At 39.9% G+C, this 13,387-nt stretch overlaps 1 protein-coding gene across 1 annotated transcript; it reads left to right on the forward strand.

Moving 5' to 3' along the window:
* The first annotated feature begins 1,092 nt into the window (after positions 1-1,092).
* LOC144664870 (uncharacterized) lies at positions 1,093-12,266 on the forward strand. The gene is made up of 9 exons (XM_078526076.1): positions 1,093-1,245; positions 3,601-3,685; positions 4,538-4,618; positions 6,126-6,417; positions 6,713-6,768; positions 7,865-8,204; positions 9,244-9,496; positions 10,285-10,970; positions 11,736-12,266. The coding sequence occupies exons 2-9, from the start codon at positions 3,622-3,624 to the stop codon at positions 12,073-12,075; spliced, it is 2,112 nt and encodes a 703-aa protein (XP_078382202.1). The 5' UTR covers positions 1,093-1,245; positions 3,601-3,621; the 3' UTR covers positions 12,076-12,266.
* The last annotated feature ends 1,121 nt before the right edge of the window (positions 12,267-13,387 follow it).

Here is a 13,387-nt window from a genome sequence, read left to right on the forward strand (position 1 = left end):
TGAAGTTTGACTTGTCAAGTCCCCATAACGCAGCTGTTATTTCAAAGCCGGTCTTCGTGCTCTACTAAAGATCCACAAGGAGACAGAGTTAGCATTTTTCGTTTGCTTTCACAAAAGTGAAAAGAACATACATTGACAGCGTCTGGAAAAGAAACTACCTTGACAGCGTCTGGAAAGGAATGTACCTTGACAGCGTCTGGAAAGGAAAGTACCTTGACAGCGTCTGAAAATTGGTTTCGATGTCGGTCCGTGTAAAATTTTACCGGCCAAGAGTTGTCGAAGCTCCTTTGGAAAACAAAAACTTTAACTCTGTTTCCCTGCAGATCTACGGTCCCTTTCTGCTTGCAACACGGAAACAAGAATAATTACTAGACTGTAAACTCGTTAAGAATTCCTTAATTTCGAAAACTTGGAAGGAAAACGGTCTATTTCCCCGTTTAACAAACAAAAACTTCGGAACTCGCGTAATTTTCACTCTTCCCCTTGTAACACGAAAGTTGTTTATCCTAAAACGCCTCGTTTTCATGTCTCGTACCAGTTTTTTTCCGCGCGTCCGCCATTTGTGAAATCGGACAATGCCTGTTATTAGTCTGTTGGATACACCCGGCTGGGTATACATGCAGGTCGTGAACAGTTTGGGTCTCGACTGCGGTCAAACGTCGCAGGCAGTTTTTCTTTCAATTTCGGGGAATTTCGTTAATATTGCAGTGGAAGTATAAGCAGCGATAGATAAAATAGTTACTAAGTTTAAATATGTTTCGATTACCTCAAACAAACGAGTGTTTTCACTTTTTTGCATCCGAACCCAATTGCTTTGACAAATGGCACCGACAAGTCTGCAATTGCCTGTTTTTCAAGCACGTAGAATTTTTTTAGTAAAGCTCCAAAATGTTAGCAAACCATCGGAATACTTGTTAAGTATCGAACTTTGAACTGTGAAAATTAAAACCTTATTTTTGAAGATTGGTTTTTTTTTGTTGTTTTTTTTAATTTCTATATTGTTTGACCGAGTGTATTTCGGGACATTTCTGGCCCGCAGACAAGTCAGCGGTTCACTTCATGGGACAATATTCACTGTGTGTCACACACACAACAAAACAACACACGCAAGTGTCTCGGCAGGTTTTTGTCTGCCACCTCTGTTGTCTTCTTTTGCCTAAATGTCCACCTTTGGGCTGACAGAGGTCCAAACCTGAATTTCCAGTCTGAAGCTATTTGAACCTTGACGAGGAAATGTTTTTTGAGGTAAGAACAGACACTCTTCAGGTCCGATCGATCAATCGATCGATCGACGGACAAACACATGTGTCATCCTTTATGTTTTCTTTCCGTCCTTAGACCTAAATTGCCTAAATAGACGATTTCTCTGTGTTATTGATTAAAATTACGAAGATCTTCCCACAGTTGCAGCGTTCGAGCGGAAAATTAAAGATATATTCCCAAGAAAAATATTATTACAGCTTTAAACTTTTCCTCGACATGTGAGCTGTCGTTGAATGAGCCTGTCTCGACTGTTGTCTTCAGATTCATTAATGGCCGGGTAATAAATTTATCGCGTTTTGTTCTACGTTACAGCCCTGCCTCTGACAATTATAACCTTGTATTTGGCTTGTCGAATATTTCCTTTCTTTCTGTTTCAGGAAGTATTGATCCAGAGCTAAAAAACAAAAGTTATTTATTTTGCATTTTGCGCTTGCAGCCTTGGACGACTTTGGACAGCTGTCAATAAAATTATATTTCAGTGTCCGACAGATTGTCGAATTTATCTTTTTGTATGTCAAACTTTAATTCCCCGTGCTGTATTTAAAACTTGCTTACTGATCGAATTAATTGCCTTTCTGGAAAATTCCTTGGTTTGAAAACACCAAACGATTTGTTTCCAACCTTCAAGTTTTATTTTTAGAGTTTCGTTTTCCTTGTGGCCACGTACGGTCTACACATATTTTAATATATTATTTACACAGCTTTTTTGGCAGCTGTGATTGGCTGTCTGGCCAGACAAAATTATAATAGAACATGTGGCCTGACATCTTGTAGGTGACACTTGAGTCACTTGTGTCACTGTCTGTTGAAAAGGGAAATGTGTAAATAAGCCTGAAGCTTGTATTTCTCCAACCAGTCGATTGAATTCCTGTTGTCAGTAATGAAATTGTGCATTTCTTGTGTGTGATTTTCGAATAATAAAAATTAATACAGTAGTATTTAAAATAATCACTAGTTAGCTTACATGTACGTATGTCAGTGAATTTTTTTTGTTAAAAAAAAACTTTTTTCCATGATTGTGCCTGAACATGTATTATAAGATTTAGTCATTATTTTTTCTAATGAAACTACATGCATATACAAACATATAAGTTACATATACAAAGTCAAATTCAAGCCAACTACAGGGCTGCAAATAATTTTTTTTAACTTAATTGAAAGGACATATGTCGAACTAAGACACCACTTGGTCGGACAAAACAAAATTGTGGTCGGACAGATTTTTATTCATTTTGCCGTAAAATGATTTACCGGTATGATCAAAAGATTGTTCGGACATTATGTCCGACCACACTTGAGATTTCGTCGGACCGACTGTTATTTGCAGCCCTGCAACTATCATTTAAGTCAATAGAAACCAAGAGCATGCCATCTAATTGTTCTAACATAACCCAGTAACCGATCTGTTAAAACACAGAATATCGCTAAAATTGATTCATTGATTGATACAATTCAGCAAAAAAACTGTGCGCTTGGAGCATGCACTTAGTTTTTTGCTGAATTTTATGAATCAAAACTTTCAATAAATCAATTCTAGCGATCCATAATCTGTGTTTATAGATTAATAAAGTGGGAGGCGCGGTGGCCTAATGGTTAGTGCGCTTGACTCCGAGTCGAACGGCCCTGGTTCGAGGCCTAGCCGGGGCACTGCGTTGTGTTCTTGGGCAAGACACTTTACTCTCACAGTGCCTCTCTCCACCCAGGTGTATAAATGGGTACCGGCGAATTTACTGCTGGGGGGTAACCCTGCGATGGACTAGCATCCCATCCAGGGGGAAGTAGCAATACTCCTAGTCGCTTAATGCTACGGAAACCGGGATAAGCTCCGGCTGTATGAGCCTCATGGCTCCGACACAGACTTTACCTTACCTTTTACATTGTACCTGTCGGTTTCTACTGACTTTGATAGTTGGCTCGGGGCTTCACCCCTTGCCAACTACACTGTATCGCCTGATAGAAACCACAAGCTCGCCGTCTCATTATTAATTAGACCACCCTTAGCCAACCAGATTTGCAAGTTTGCCTAATAGCAGGTGACTGGATTAATGCTATATATCCAATTTCTTTATCATCAATCTACATTGCTGCTGGTTGTTGTCCTCTGGTCTATGGGTATCATTTAATTTGTTGTGTATAACAACTGTGTTTGCATGCATGCCTCAGGAGAACAGTGTACATGTATCAAGAATATGTAATATTATTACTATTCTAATTACAGAGTTAACTCAATTTAGTACTTTTTTATCCTCATTAAGTGTGCTGCCTCACCTCACATGCCTCGCTGCCTTGCATGCCATGCTGCCTCGCACATTAATTTTGTAAAACTCCTTTTTACAGTTCTGCTAGTGTGAAGTTGTAATGGCTGAAGTTGACGATCCCATTGTTGACATGGAGTACCAAAGTTCTGCCTTTAAATCAGAAGGCAAGTGGATGTACTGTACATACATGTACATAGTGCAAAGTTATTTTTTTTTACTTTATTTTTATTTTTTTTTTACACAAAGATTAGATTTTTGCCATAACTAGGTTTTGTATTTACAGTTGAATCTCAGTTTTCCTGCTAGCTGAGACCTCTTTTGCTTTGTTTTTGCTGAGCTGATGGAACGAGAAAGAAAGAAAGAGCTTCTGCACTTGGTAAAAAATAGCTACATTTGTGTATTGGGCATGCGGCAAGGCTACTTAGTGAATCATCACGTGATGTTCATAGCATGTGGGCTCAATAAATTACTGTGGAAGTAATGTAAAGAAATGTGCAAGACACAATGGGCAATGCAACAACAATGTATTGCAAGGAGCATGTGTTTTGGAAAGAGCCATCTAAGACCATGGATGGTGGTTGAGTTAAAGCCAAATGTTTTTGACCCGGGCAGACAGAGGTCTCTTTTCCCTGTTCCATCAGCTCAGCGAATACAAAGAAAAACAGGCCTCTGCTAGCAGGGAAAATCCAGTTAGCAGACACCTAATGTGTGGGGGGGGGGGCACCTCTCTTGCAAGTGAACACTCCATCACAGTCCTATTAGACTACATTTTTAACCTCTTATGAGCAGACACCTCTCCTAGAAAGTGGATGCTTTTTCAGGTCCCAGGGGTGTCCACTTAATTAAACAGTATGAGAGGTTCGACTGTATACAATACAATTGTACACACATGTACATGCATGTGTAAGTACAATCTTCACCCTTTTCTGATTTTTTTTTTTTTTTGTACAGTGTGTGCAAGTACATGTACATGTTGTTTGTTATTTTAATAATATGCTGGTATTTTTTTTCTGCAGAATTACCAGTGTTTTTCCCTGAAGATGACTTTCATAAAGTTGACATTAAGCCAACAGAAACAGTGGGAGTCAAAAAGAAGTGTAAGTTGAAGATACATATAAAGTTACCTTCTTCATGTAGTAAGTTGTTTAATTAGGGTGGTGGCAAATGAGAACAAAATGTTGTGGACACATTGTTGCAGACAAAAATGTTTCCCGGTTTGTCCGTGCAGGCAACATTTGTTGTGGAAACAAAATTTAATGCCTGAGACACAAATTACTGGTAAAATAATTCTAATATTTGTCAAAAACATTTCGCATCTGCAACAAATATTTCTTGGTTGCAGGCAGGTCAGCGACGCAAAACGTTCGTATTGTGTCCTGCTCATTTGCCCACCCAAGAAACATCGTGATCATGAGCAACAATGTTTTTGCAACAATGTGTCGTTATTTGCCATCAGCTTAACTACTGTTATACACTGTACTTCACTCAGTAATAATCCACCAATCAAATGTTTGCATTGTGATCATGTGCTGATCCATTACTCTGCTACAAAAAATTATGCATTATTGGACCGACAGCATTCTATTGGACAGAAATCATCGAGACAAGTAAACATGCTTGGCAGCATTATTTTGCCCAATGAAATTAATTCGTTGATTTGCAAGAATTGACTCAATGTCCGGGATATTCGAAGCATTAGGAATTTTGGCAATTGTCTAAAAAGGCTTTTGAACCAAAAATATTAAATTAAACAAAGGTACCAGATAAAATAATTATATTTTTGTAGTGTTTGTTTTTGTTTTGAGCTTTTTGGCCTTGTGTTATAAAATTATGGTTTTCTCTTGATTGGTGAATTATTTTTTCGGTATAATAAAATACTCATAGGATTCATCCTCACCCAGAATGAAATGATATTTACAGTACTATTGTCTGTAGAAAGCTTGACTTCAATATTGGGCTTGAACTTCTGTCTTTGGTCTTTGGTCTTGTCTTTACAAGGCTTGACTTCAATGTGAAAGTCTCAACTTAGAATTTAATGTCTTCCCTTATTGGGCTCGGACCATTCCAATAAATGTATTATACTCCATTTACTTGGCCTGGCATACATGGAACTACAGTCTTCAAAAAAATTGCATCTTTTTATAGTAAAGGCATGGCAATCTCTCAGATAAAGTGGTTTGGGTGTCACACTTGGCCTGTTGGCCAATGTTCTCGCATTGTGTTCTTGTGAAAAACTTTTTTTTAAAATTTATTTACACATTGTACCTCAAAGTAAATTCTTTCCAATAATCACACCCTCAGACCCATGTGTACATGTCCAATCATGTGTAAATGGGTGCAGGGAATGTGTGGTGCAACCAATTTTTTGAAAAAAGGTCTACGTGTACATATGTACATTGTGTACATGTATCTTAATTTTTCAAGGGAAAAGTTGTGTTGCATAAGCATGGAGGGATTTTTAAGAACTTGAGAGAAGTGCACAGAGAAGCACAAGGTGTACATGTAACCAAGCTTTGCACTTCTTGAGTGTTCTTACAAATTCACAAATACTCAATATAATAAGACTGTACATATTAATTTTGCCATATATTTCGATTAATATAGTTTCAAAAGGACTCAAAAGACCCCAGCAGAAGAAAGAGCTATACTTAAAACTTGATGAAATCCTGTTTGCGGCACTTCGTCAAGAGTTTGAAGTCTCTCCAGGGTGCACCATTGATCGGCTTGACATGGTCAAGTTCCTGACCGGTGTTGTGCGTCAACATTTGAGTGACTGCCCAGATCTTGACAAACTTTTAAACCTCCGTGACACTGTCCTGACAGGACGTGTCAAAAAAGTCTTTCCAGGGGTGGAATACAAGAGAAAGCAGATCAAGCAGGATCACTATAGAAAAGCGTATCCTTGGAAACAGATACTGCAGATGGCATTTGTTTCACAAGGCTAATGAGACTCCTTGCCAATTTTTATTATAGTCTAACTGTATGTTTTATCCTGCAATTGATTCTGGCGAAGGGTTTGAGGTCATCCGTATTCAAAAGGTGCTGACATGGATGTTGTGTTCAGCCATGCCAGGAATATTGAGGATATTACATTTATGTACAAATGCTATTAAAATTACTTTGTACTTGAACTACATGTACATGTACTTGTCATGAATGTTTAACTCCTTGACTGTTAACTAACAATCCAGGTGGCTTTATGTAAACATTAGAAGGAAACCTTCCAGAACCACGCATGATGGAGAAGGTATAGTGTATATATACCCAATCATTTTGTGTTAAATAATGTGTACATACATGTGTACTGTATGTACATGTATGTCTGTGGTGTAATGCCAATACAAGTAGCTTAAGCCCACAGCCATCAACACTGTTTCTTTCTTGTGTGTCCGCAGGGCAGGGAGTACCAGTGTTGCTTGCCTTTGCCTATTTGATTATTTGTCCCCAACTCAATCCTTTCTACATGTACTTCGTCTCACACCTTTCACTGTTCAGACATTGATACTTTACCAGTATTCTGATGGTTCACTAAATTTGTTGGAGCTTTACTAAAAAGTGCTACATGTTTGAAAACAGGTAAAAACAGACTTGTCGGCCCCTATTTGTCAATTGAAAGCAATTGGTTCAGTTGCAGAGCAATTAAAAAGTAAAAATACTCACTTCAAGGAGGGAATGGACATATATTTACACTCAGCAACTACTTTATCTATCCTTGCGCATACTTTCTCTTTAATATAAGGCAAATTCGCCGAAATAGAAAGAAAAACTGCCTGAGACATTTGACCACGGTGAACACCTACATTGCAACCTTACATCTCCACATTCTCCAGGGTCTTCTCCTCTTCCCTGTTCCAACTGAAGTCTAACACGTTGCCGCCTGTGGGATAGCTACACGTACCAAAAGCATTCTATAGATGCGTCCACAACACTGTATTCCTAACCCCAAAATACATCATGCATTATTAGGGAGCATGAACAGGGACTACAATGAATGTACCCCAGGGGGGGTACTTGCAGTATACATGACGGGGAGGTCCGACGTATTTTTTTCGGTTGAAAATTTACACCCTCTGTATTTTTTTGGGTCAAGAGATCTGTCATATATTTTTTTAGGTCTTAAGGTCTGTTTTATTGAATAAATCAGTATAGAGGTGCTAGGTCTTGTACTTTTTGGGGTAGAAAATTTTGATGTCAGGTATTTTTTTGGGTGTAAAATTTCAGGCTCATGTATTTTTTTGGGTTCGCAATATGAAGCTCCGTCGGACCCCCCCCCCCCCGTCATGTATACTGCAAGTACCCCCCCTGGGGAATGTACTTATGTACTCAATCTTTTGAAATGGCAGTAAAAATAGTGAGCGTGAGCACCACCAGTACCTGGACTCCACCAGTCGCACCTGGAAGTACACCAGCGAGCCAGGCTTCATCGTCACCATCATCACCAGCCAGTGAGGAACAGTCACCAAGCCCACAGGCTTACACTGATGCTGCATTCGAGCACTGTAGCACCAATGCCCTAGTAGCGGACAGTGCAGAAGCTGTTCAGTACCATGGCGAGTCTGAACAATCTGGCAGTGGGTCTGAGGGTGGGATACTACATGTATCTTCTGGTTCCCAGTTTAGCCTCGGGCGTGGAGCAGGTGAGAGGACTGGTGTGGTGTTTGATAACTCGACTTTGCAGAAATGGTAAGTCACTTATGTTGTAATCGCATGCGAATCACAGAAATTAAGGCCTTTAATTCTCTCATTAAAAATTGTATTGTGAGCTCAAGATTTCTATGAGGTGGTAGTTTATGAGGCCAAATTAAATCAACTATCGCCCCAAAGTAATCAAGAGTGAGTAACCTAATTGTTTAAGTAGATTTCTAAATCATTTTTCTTCAAATAGCGATTTTCAATTATTTCTTTTCATGAACAAGTAGAAGAGAAGAAGTAGACGCTTTATTTTAATGGCGCGCAAACTGAAAAAGACTGTTTCAAAAGTACTCGGCAGGTTTTCATATTTGGAGCAGCTTTTTTTCCGTTCTAGCAACTTTTTGTATTTTTAGCAGTTGATAGACCGAACATTTCCGATGATTCTCCGATTGTTGTTCGAAGGCCATACGAATGTTTCCGATCATTTTTCGAACTTTTCCGAAGATAAACGAGGTTTCCCGAAGACATCCAAGGAAGTCAAAGACAATCTAAACAGTTTGTGTACCACTGCTAGTGACGTTCTGGAAAAAGGAGGTTTATTGAAAGTCTTGCAACATATTACTTCGCCAAAAACGAACCTGTTGAAACGATTTCTGAAAAGTCACGAGACGAAATAATTATATCGACAAACCAGTTTTTACGCTACGCTCGTAATATTTTCAGCACCAAAACGTTGCGGGGCTGAGCCTATGTCGATGCACTACATGGACATCCCCTCTCCCCCACACAATGTTGAACTTTGAAGGAATGTTCACTGAAACCTTTTTACGCAACATTGGAATGGGGATGAGGATAAGAAAGAAGGATCTGGTGTATTAGTCTGGAATAAAGCGTTAAGAAATTTAGGGTATCCAATTTTGTACGAGTGTCCCAACAATTTTGCAAAGCATTGTAGCTTGTTCGATCTGTTTGGGGGAATATTAGTGACGGATTTTTGTTGTTGTTGTTGTTGTTGTTGTTGGTTTATGGTCCTAGTGGAAAAAAATAACTCGTCTGTATTAATTAACACCCATTTATTCCATTGTTACAGGGTCATATCAAACTATGTTCAAGACAACTTGTCGTATGTTCCCGTGCAAGACGTCGTAAAAGCATTTAAGAAAGACTTTGGTGTCGACATAACCTATAAAGAATGTCACCAAATGATCTTGTCCGCCTATACCAGTCCAAGAAATCGTTTGATTCCCAAGAAGAACGTACGGGTCTCGTCTGTCGGACAACAGTATGTTTATAGAGGGATTGCAGCCATAAATAAAGCTGCGTGTACTTTAGAGAAATCTCAGGTAATATTCTGAGTAAATTATACACTTTTTTTTATAAGAACCATTTTTATAAGAACGTTGAGGCTGAAATTGACCCAGATCTTAAGAACATGCTAAGAACGTGCCTAGGCTGAGACTACGAGGTAAAGGATTTTTATTCTGTTCTACGTCGTTCTAAAACACTTAGTACAGCTTGAATTTCTATCCAATTACATTTTCACTTAAAGTCTAGTCATGCCAGGTACGAATGTCAAAGGAAGTTGATATTAATACAGCACACAATGGTCTTTTTTAGGTTTAATGGTCACCTTCATTTCAGTACATGAAGTTAAGAGGTTACTAATATGGTTCAGATTAAAAACATAAAAAAAGCAATTATAGTCAGGCAGTCAGTCAGCCAGCCAGCCAACCAGCCAGTCAGTCAGTCAGTTAGCCTGCGAGCAGGCTCTCTATTCGGGGGCAACGTGAATTGAACCCTCTAATTCACGTTGCCGCAGGCTTTCAGTCAGTCAGTCAGTCAGTCACTCACTCACTCACTCACTCACTCACTCACTCACTCACTCACTCACTCAGTCAATCAGTCAGCCAGTCAGTCAGTCAGTCAGTCAGTCAGCAATCAGTCAGTTAGTCAGTCAGTCTGTAATTCAGTCAGTCAGTAGGCAAATAAGAACATTCAGTGGCGTTTTAGCCCCGACTGCAAAATTAAACTTTCTTATAAAAAAAGTGACTTACCTAGCTGTTTTGCCTTCCCCTGCAGCGCATTGCAACAATCTCTTTTGACAAGCTTATGTTATTATTTTGTCTTTTAGAATTTTGACGAATCTGAGTGTGCGCAGCCCAACTGCAAATCAGAGGACTCCCAAGAAGAAACAGAGGAGAACTGGAAACTAAGGATAAGAGAGATAGCAGACGAACGCGATCAAGCCCTGAAGGAACGAAACCAGGCCCTCGCGGCCTTAATGGAACTGGAAAAAGAGCACGCAGAGGCACTGGGGACGTTAGAGAAATTAAAACAAGAAAATTCATGCGGCAGAGGCGTTGAAAGCTCCCCTAAAACCTTACAAGGAACACCTAGCATCGACCAAGAGATGAGTGCAAATCATCATGAAAGCTCTTCGTTTGGCAAGTTGCTGAAGAACTTTGGTGACGCAAAGCGAGATTTACTTTCCCAGAAATATCGAATCCCTAATTGTCAAGACCAGTGCGATTATTCGTTCGTAAAGGAGGTTGTAACGCAAGCGAAAAACGAGCGTGACAGTTTACTGAGGAGGTTGGAAATCGTTAAAAGTGAAAGGAACTCATATTTGGAGCGCCTGCATTCTTTGGAAAAAGAAAACCAGCGACTCAGAGATGCTGTTAGCGTAAGACACTCGGATGTGTCACGCCATCGATTGCTGGATGACATTTCAATGCAGTTTCAGAGTAACTGTCACGGTGAGAACGATACAAAGGAAGCCGCGCTCAGTTCTGTTCTTGCTCACCTAAAGTCTAAAAGGTATGATCAACTTACTAATTCTTCTCACTGGTTTCTACCTATTTCTTATGGTACTGGTTGGGAGAAGTGATGACATAAAGGAGAATCTTATGTACATGTACATGTACATGTAAACAGAAACGGCAAACCGTGTACATGTTTTCTGTGTTCCTAAATTTAAGTGGTTGCTTAGGGGATTTTGAGGTGTCTTCTACCCGGGGAGGGGAGGGGGCCTTTCCCTAATATAAGTTGTATTGGTTTGTGCGGCACCAAGGGGTATGGTTTTTGAGCCATTTTGGTCTTAAATAGAGCACAGATTTTGACCATTTTGGTTCTGAAAAAGTATAAAATAGGTCTGTATAATTCGTGGAAGAAACTACTCAGGTTTAAAATACCTGTAGGGTAGGGTAGGAAAGGTTTGAATATTTATATCTGAAATAGGGTAATAAATTCAAGACTACACACCCCCGTCCTTCCAAAGGAAGACTGGAAATAAACGTGGTGTCTGTCTGTAGACGGGACCACTTCTTCATGTCCGTCCCCGTATGGATGTCTGTTATAAGAGGTTGGGCTACATTAGGACGATTCCAATCTCTTTTCTGATCAGTTCGTTTATTCTCATATGCTGTGAGCCTGATTTTGTGTCGGTATTGTAAGGGGAAATAAGGTGCTGATCAGTTTCAGGACTATACACACAAATGCAAGAGAGGCACGAATGACGGCCAGTAGTTTGATCAGAATCTGACTTTTTCCTTTATTTTGTTAATCGCATTCTTCCATTTTCAGAAAACAGGTGGCACCATCCCGATTAAACAAATCTCCCAAACGTGACCATGCTAGCGCTAACGAACGCAGCAGCTTCGAAGACCAAAGAACTCACTCGGGCGACTGTCATTCGCCTGCAGGCGCAGTTGACAGCGGGATCCCGTCCCCGGAGAACCCTGGCGTTACGAACGGTGAACTTCTCAGCGACAAAGAGAGATTATTTAAAGGCGACATTGATAAGTTAAGTAGTAGCATAAAAAATAATGTAGGCGGCGAGGAGCCGGGAAGTAAACAAGATTTACTGGTTTTTACCTCTGGCAGTGAAATGATTGGATTTACGCGACATCCGCTTGAGGACTGATAGTTTATCTACGACCCCTTCCCAGGCTCTTTTCTTGACGGGACGATGAAAGAGCCTGGGAACAAAGTTGTGTTTCCTTGAGTTGCATACATGCCTTAGAATTGAGAAGGCTACGTAGGCAGCTATTCCTATCCCCCGTAATTTTTAAAAATGCAAAGCTACAATCTCGGTCAGAATTGAAAAAGAAAAACTCTTTAAATTAATTATTCTTTGTTTGTGTATGCGGTCTTATTTTCAGTACCCGACCTCTCCCAGTCGGGGAACTCAATCGTTGTGTTCGACGAATCCTCCCAGAAGCACCGGAAGAGTTTACAATTGTACAATCGTTATCATCCAACACGAAAATAGCAAGATGTCACGTGACCTTGTCAGGGGAGGTCCTGTTGCTTAGCAACATCCCTGTTGAAAACTGCGGGCTCACTGCATTCAAGTGACGAGATCGGATATTGTCTTATTTTAGCTGAAAGAGTTTGGGTTTACTTTTTCTTCTTATAGTTGTACGTTACGTTTTGTGTTTTAACCTACCGGTAATACTCCATTTCAAACAGTGAATTAGGAGTCCCTGTTCATGCGTGAAACTTGTCGTGAGCCGTACTGTATTTGTGCCGCAGGCATACACTGTACTATAATCGTATCGAAGGCGAACTGGCCTTTTAACTGACTCGTACCTAAGTCGTTTACAGTCGTGCCGTTCTTGGAACGCATTCGTACCACCGTGAAACTGCTCTTGTCAAACGTCTAACAAATCTGTTATGTACACAATATTTCATAATTGTATAGAATGGGTTTGGTTTTCACACTTGTGTCAGACTGGCTTTGTTCTTGTGAATTTATGACATGAGAAGCTGCGCCGAGCCATCGTTGAAACTACGAGGGTTTTAAAAGGTTCCAAGTTTGACATTTGCTGGAAGTTAAACAATACCCGAGCAGGGTTTGGTTATTTTGAAACGTTTATTTATCGACACATGAATAAAATTCGGTTATGTGAATAATGTATTATTCCTTTATAGCTTATTTAACATATACTTATGTTTCAGTTGTTTATAGGGTGAATAACTCTATCCACCAGATAAATCGTTAAATAAAACCGCGACACTCTATCGATTGACCAATCAGAAATAAAATCAAAATCAATCGCGACTCGCTCACACACGGTTTCCCGCGCTTCTTATCACAGGGAGCAGGGGAGTAAAATTCGATATTTTTGTTTACGCGACGCAGCCGCAGGCCCAAGGGGGCAAACAAGATCGTTACTTGGCACTTCGTGCCTCGCTCGGAAAGTTTCGCTTTTCGTTGGTTACCCTTTGGACAA

This window comes from Oculina patagonica, chromosome 9, assembly GCF_052425735.1.
Source record: "Oculina patagonica isolate OP01 chromosome 9, crgOcupat, whole genome shotgun sequence".
NCBI classification, from domain to species: Eukaryota; Metazoa; Cnidaria; class Anthozoa; order Scleractinia; family Oculinidae; genus Oculina; species Oculina patagonica.

Bases quoted from the DNA above. Each gene is read 5' to 3' on its own strand.
- LOC144664870 (XM_078526076.1), top strand. From the start codon at position 3,622: ATGGCTGAAGTTGACGATCCCATTGTTGACATGGAGTACCAAAGTTCT. The intron at 6,769-7,864 runs GTATAGTGTATA...TTGAAATGGCAG, and splicing joins AACCACGCATGATGGAGAAG to TAAAAATAGTGAGCGTGAGC. The intron at 10,971-11,735 runs GTATGATCAACT...TTCCATTTTCAG, and splicing joins GCTCACCTAAAGTCTAAAAG to AAAACAGGTGGCACCATCCC.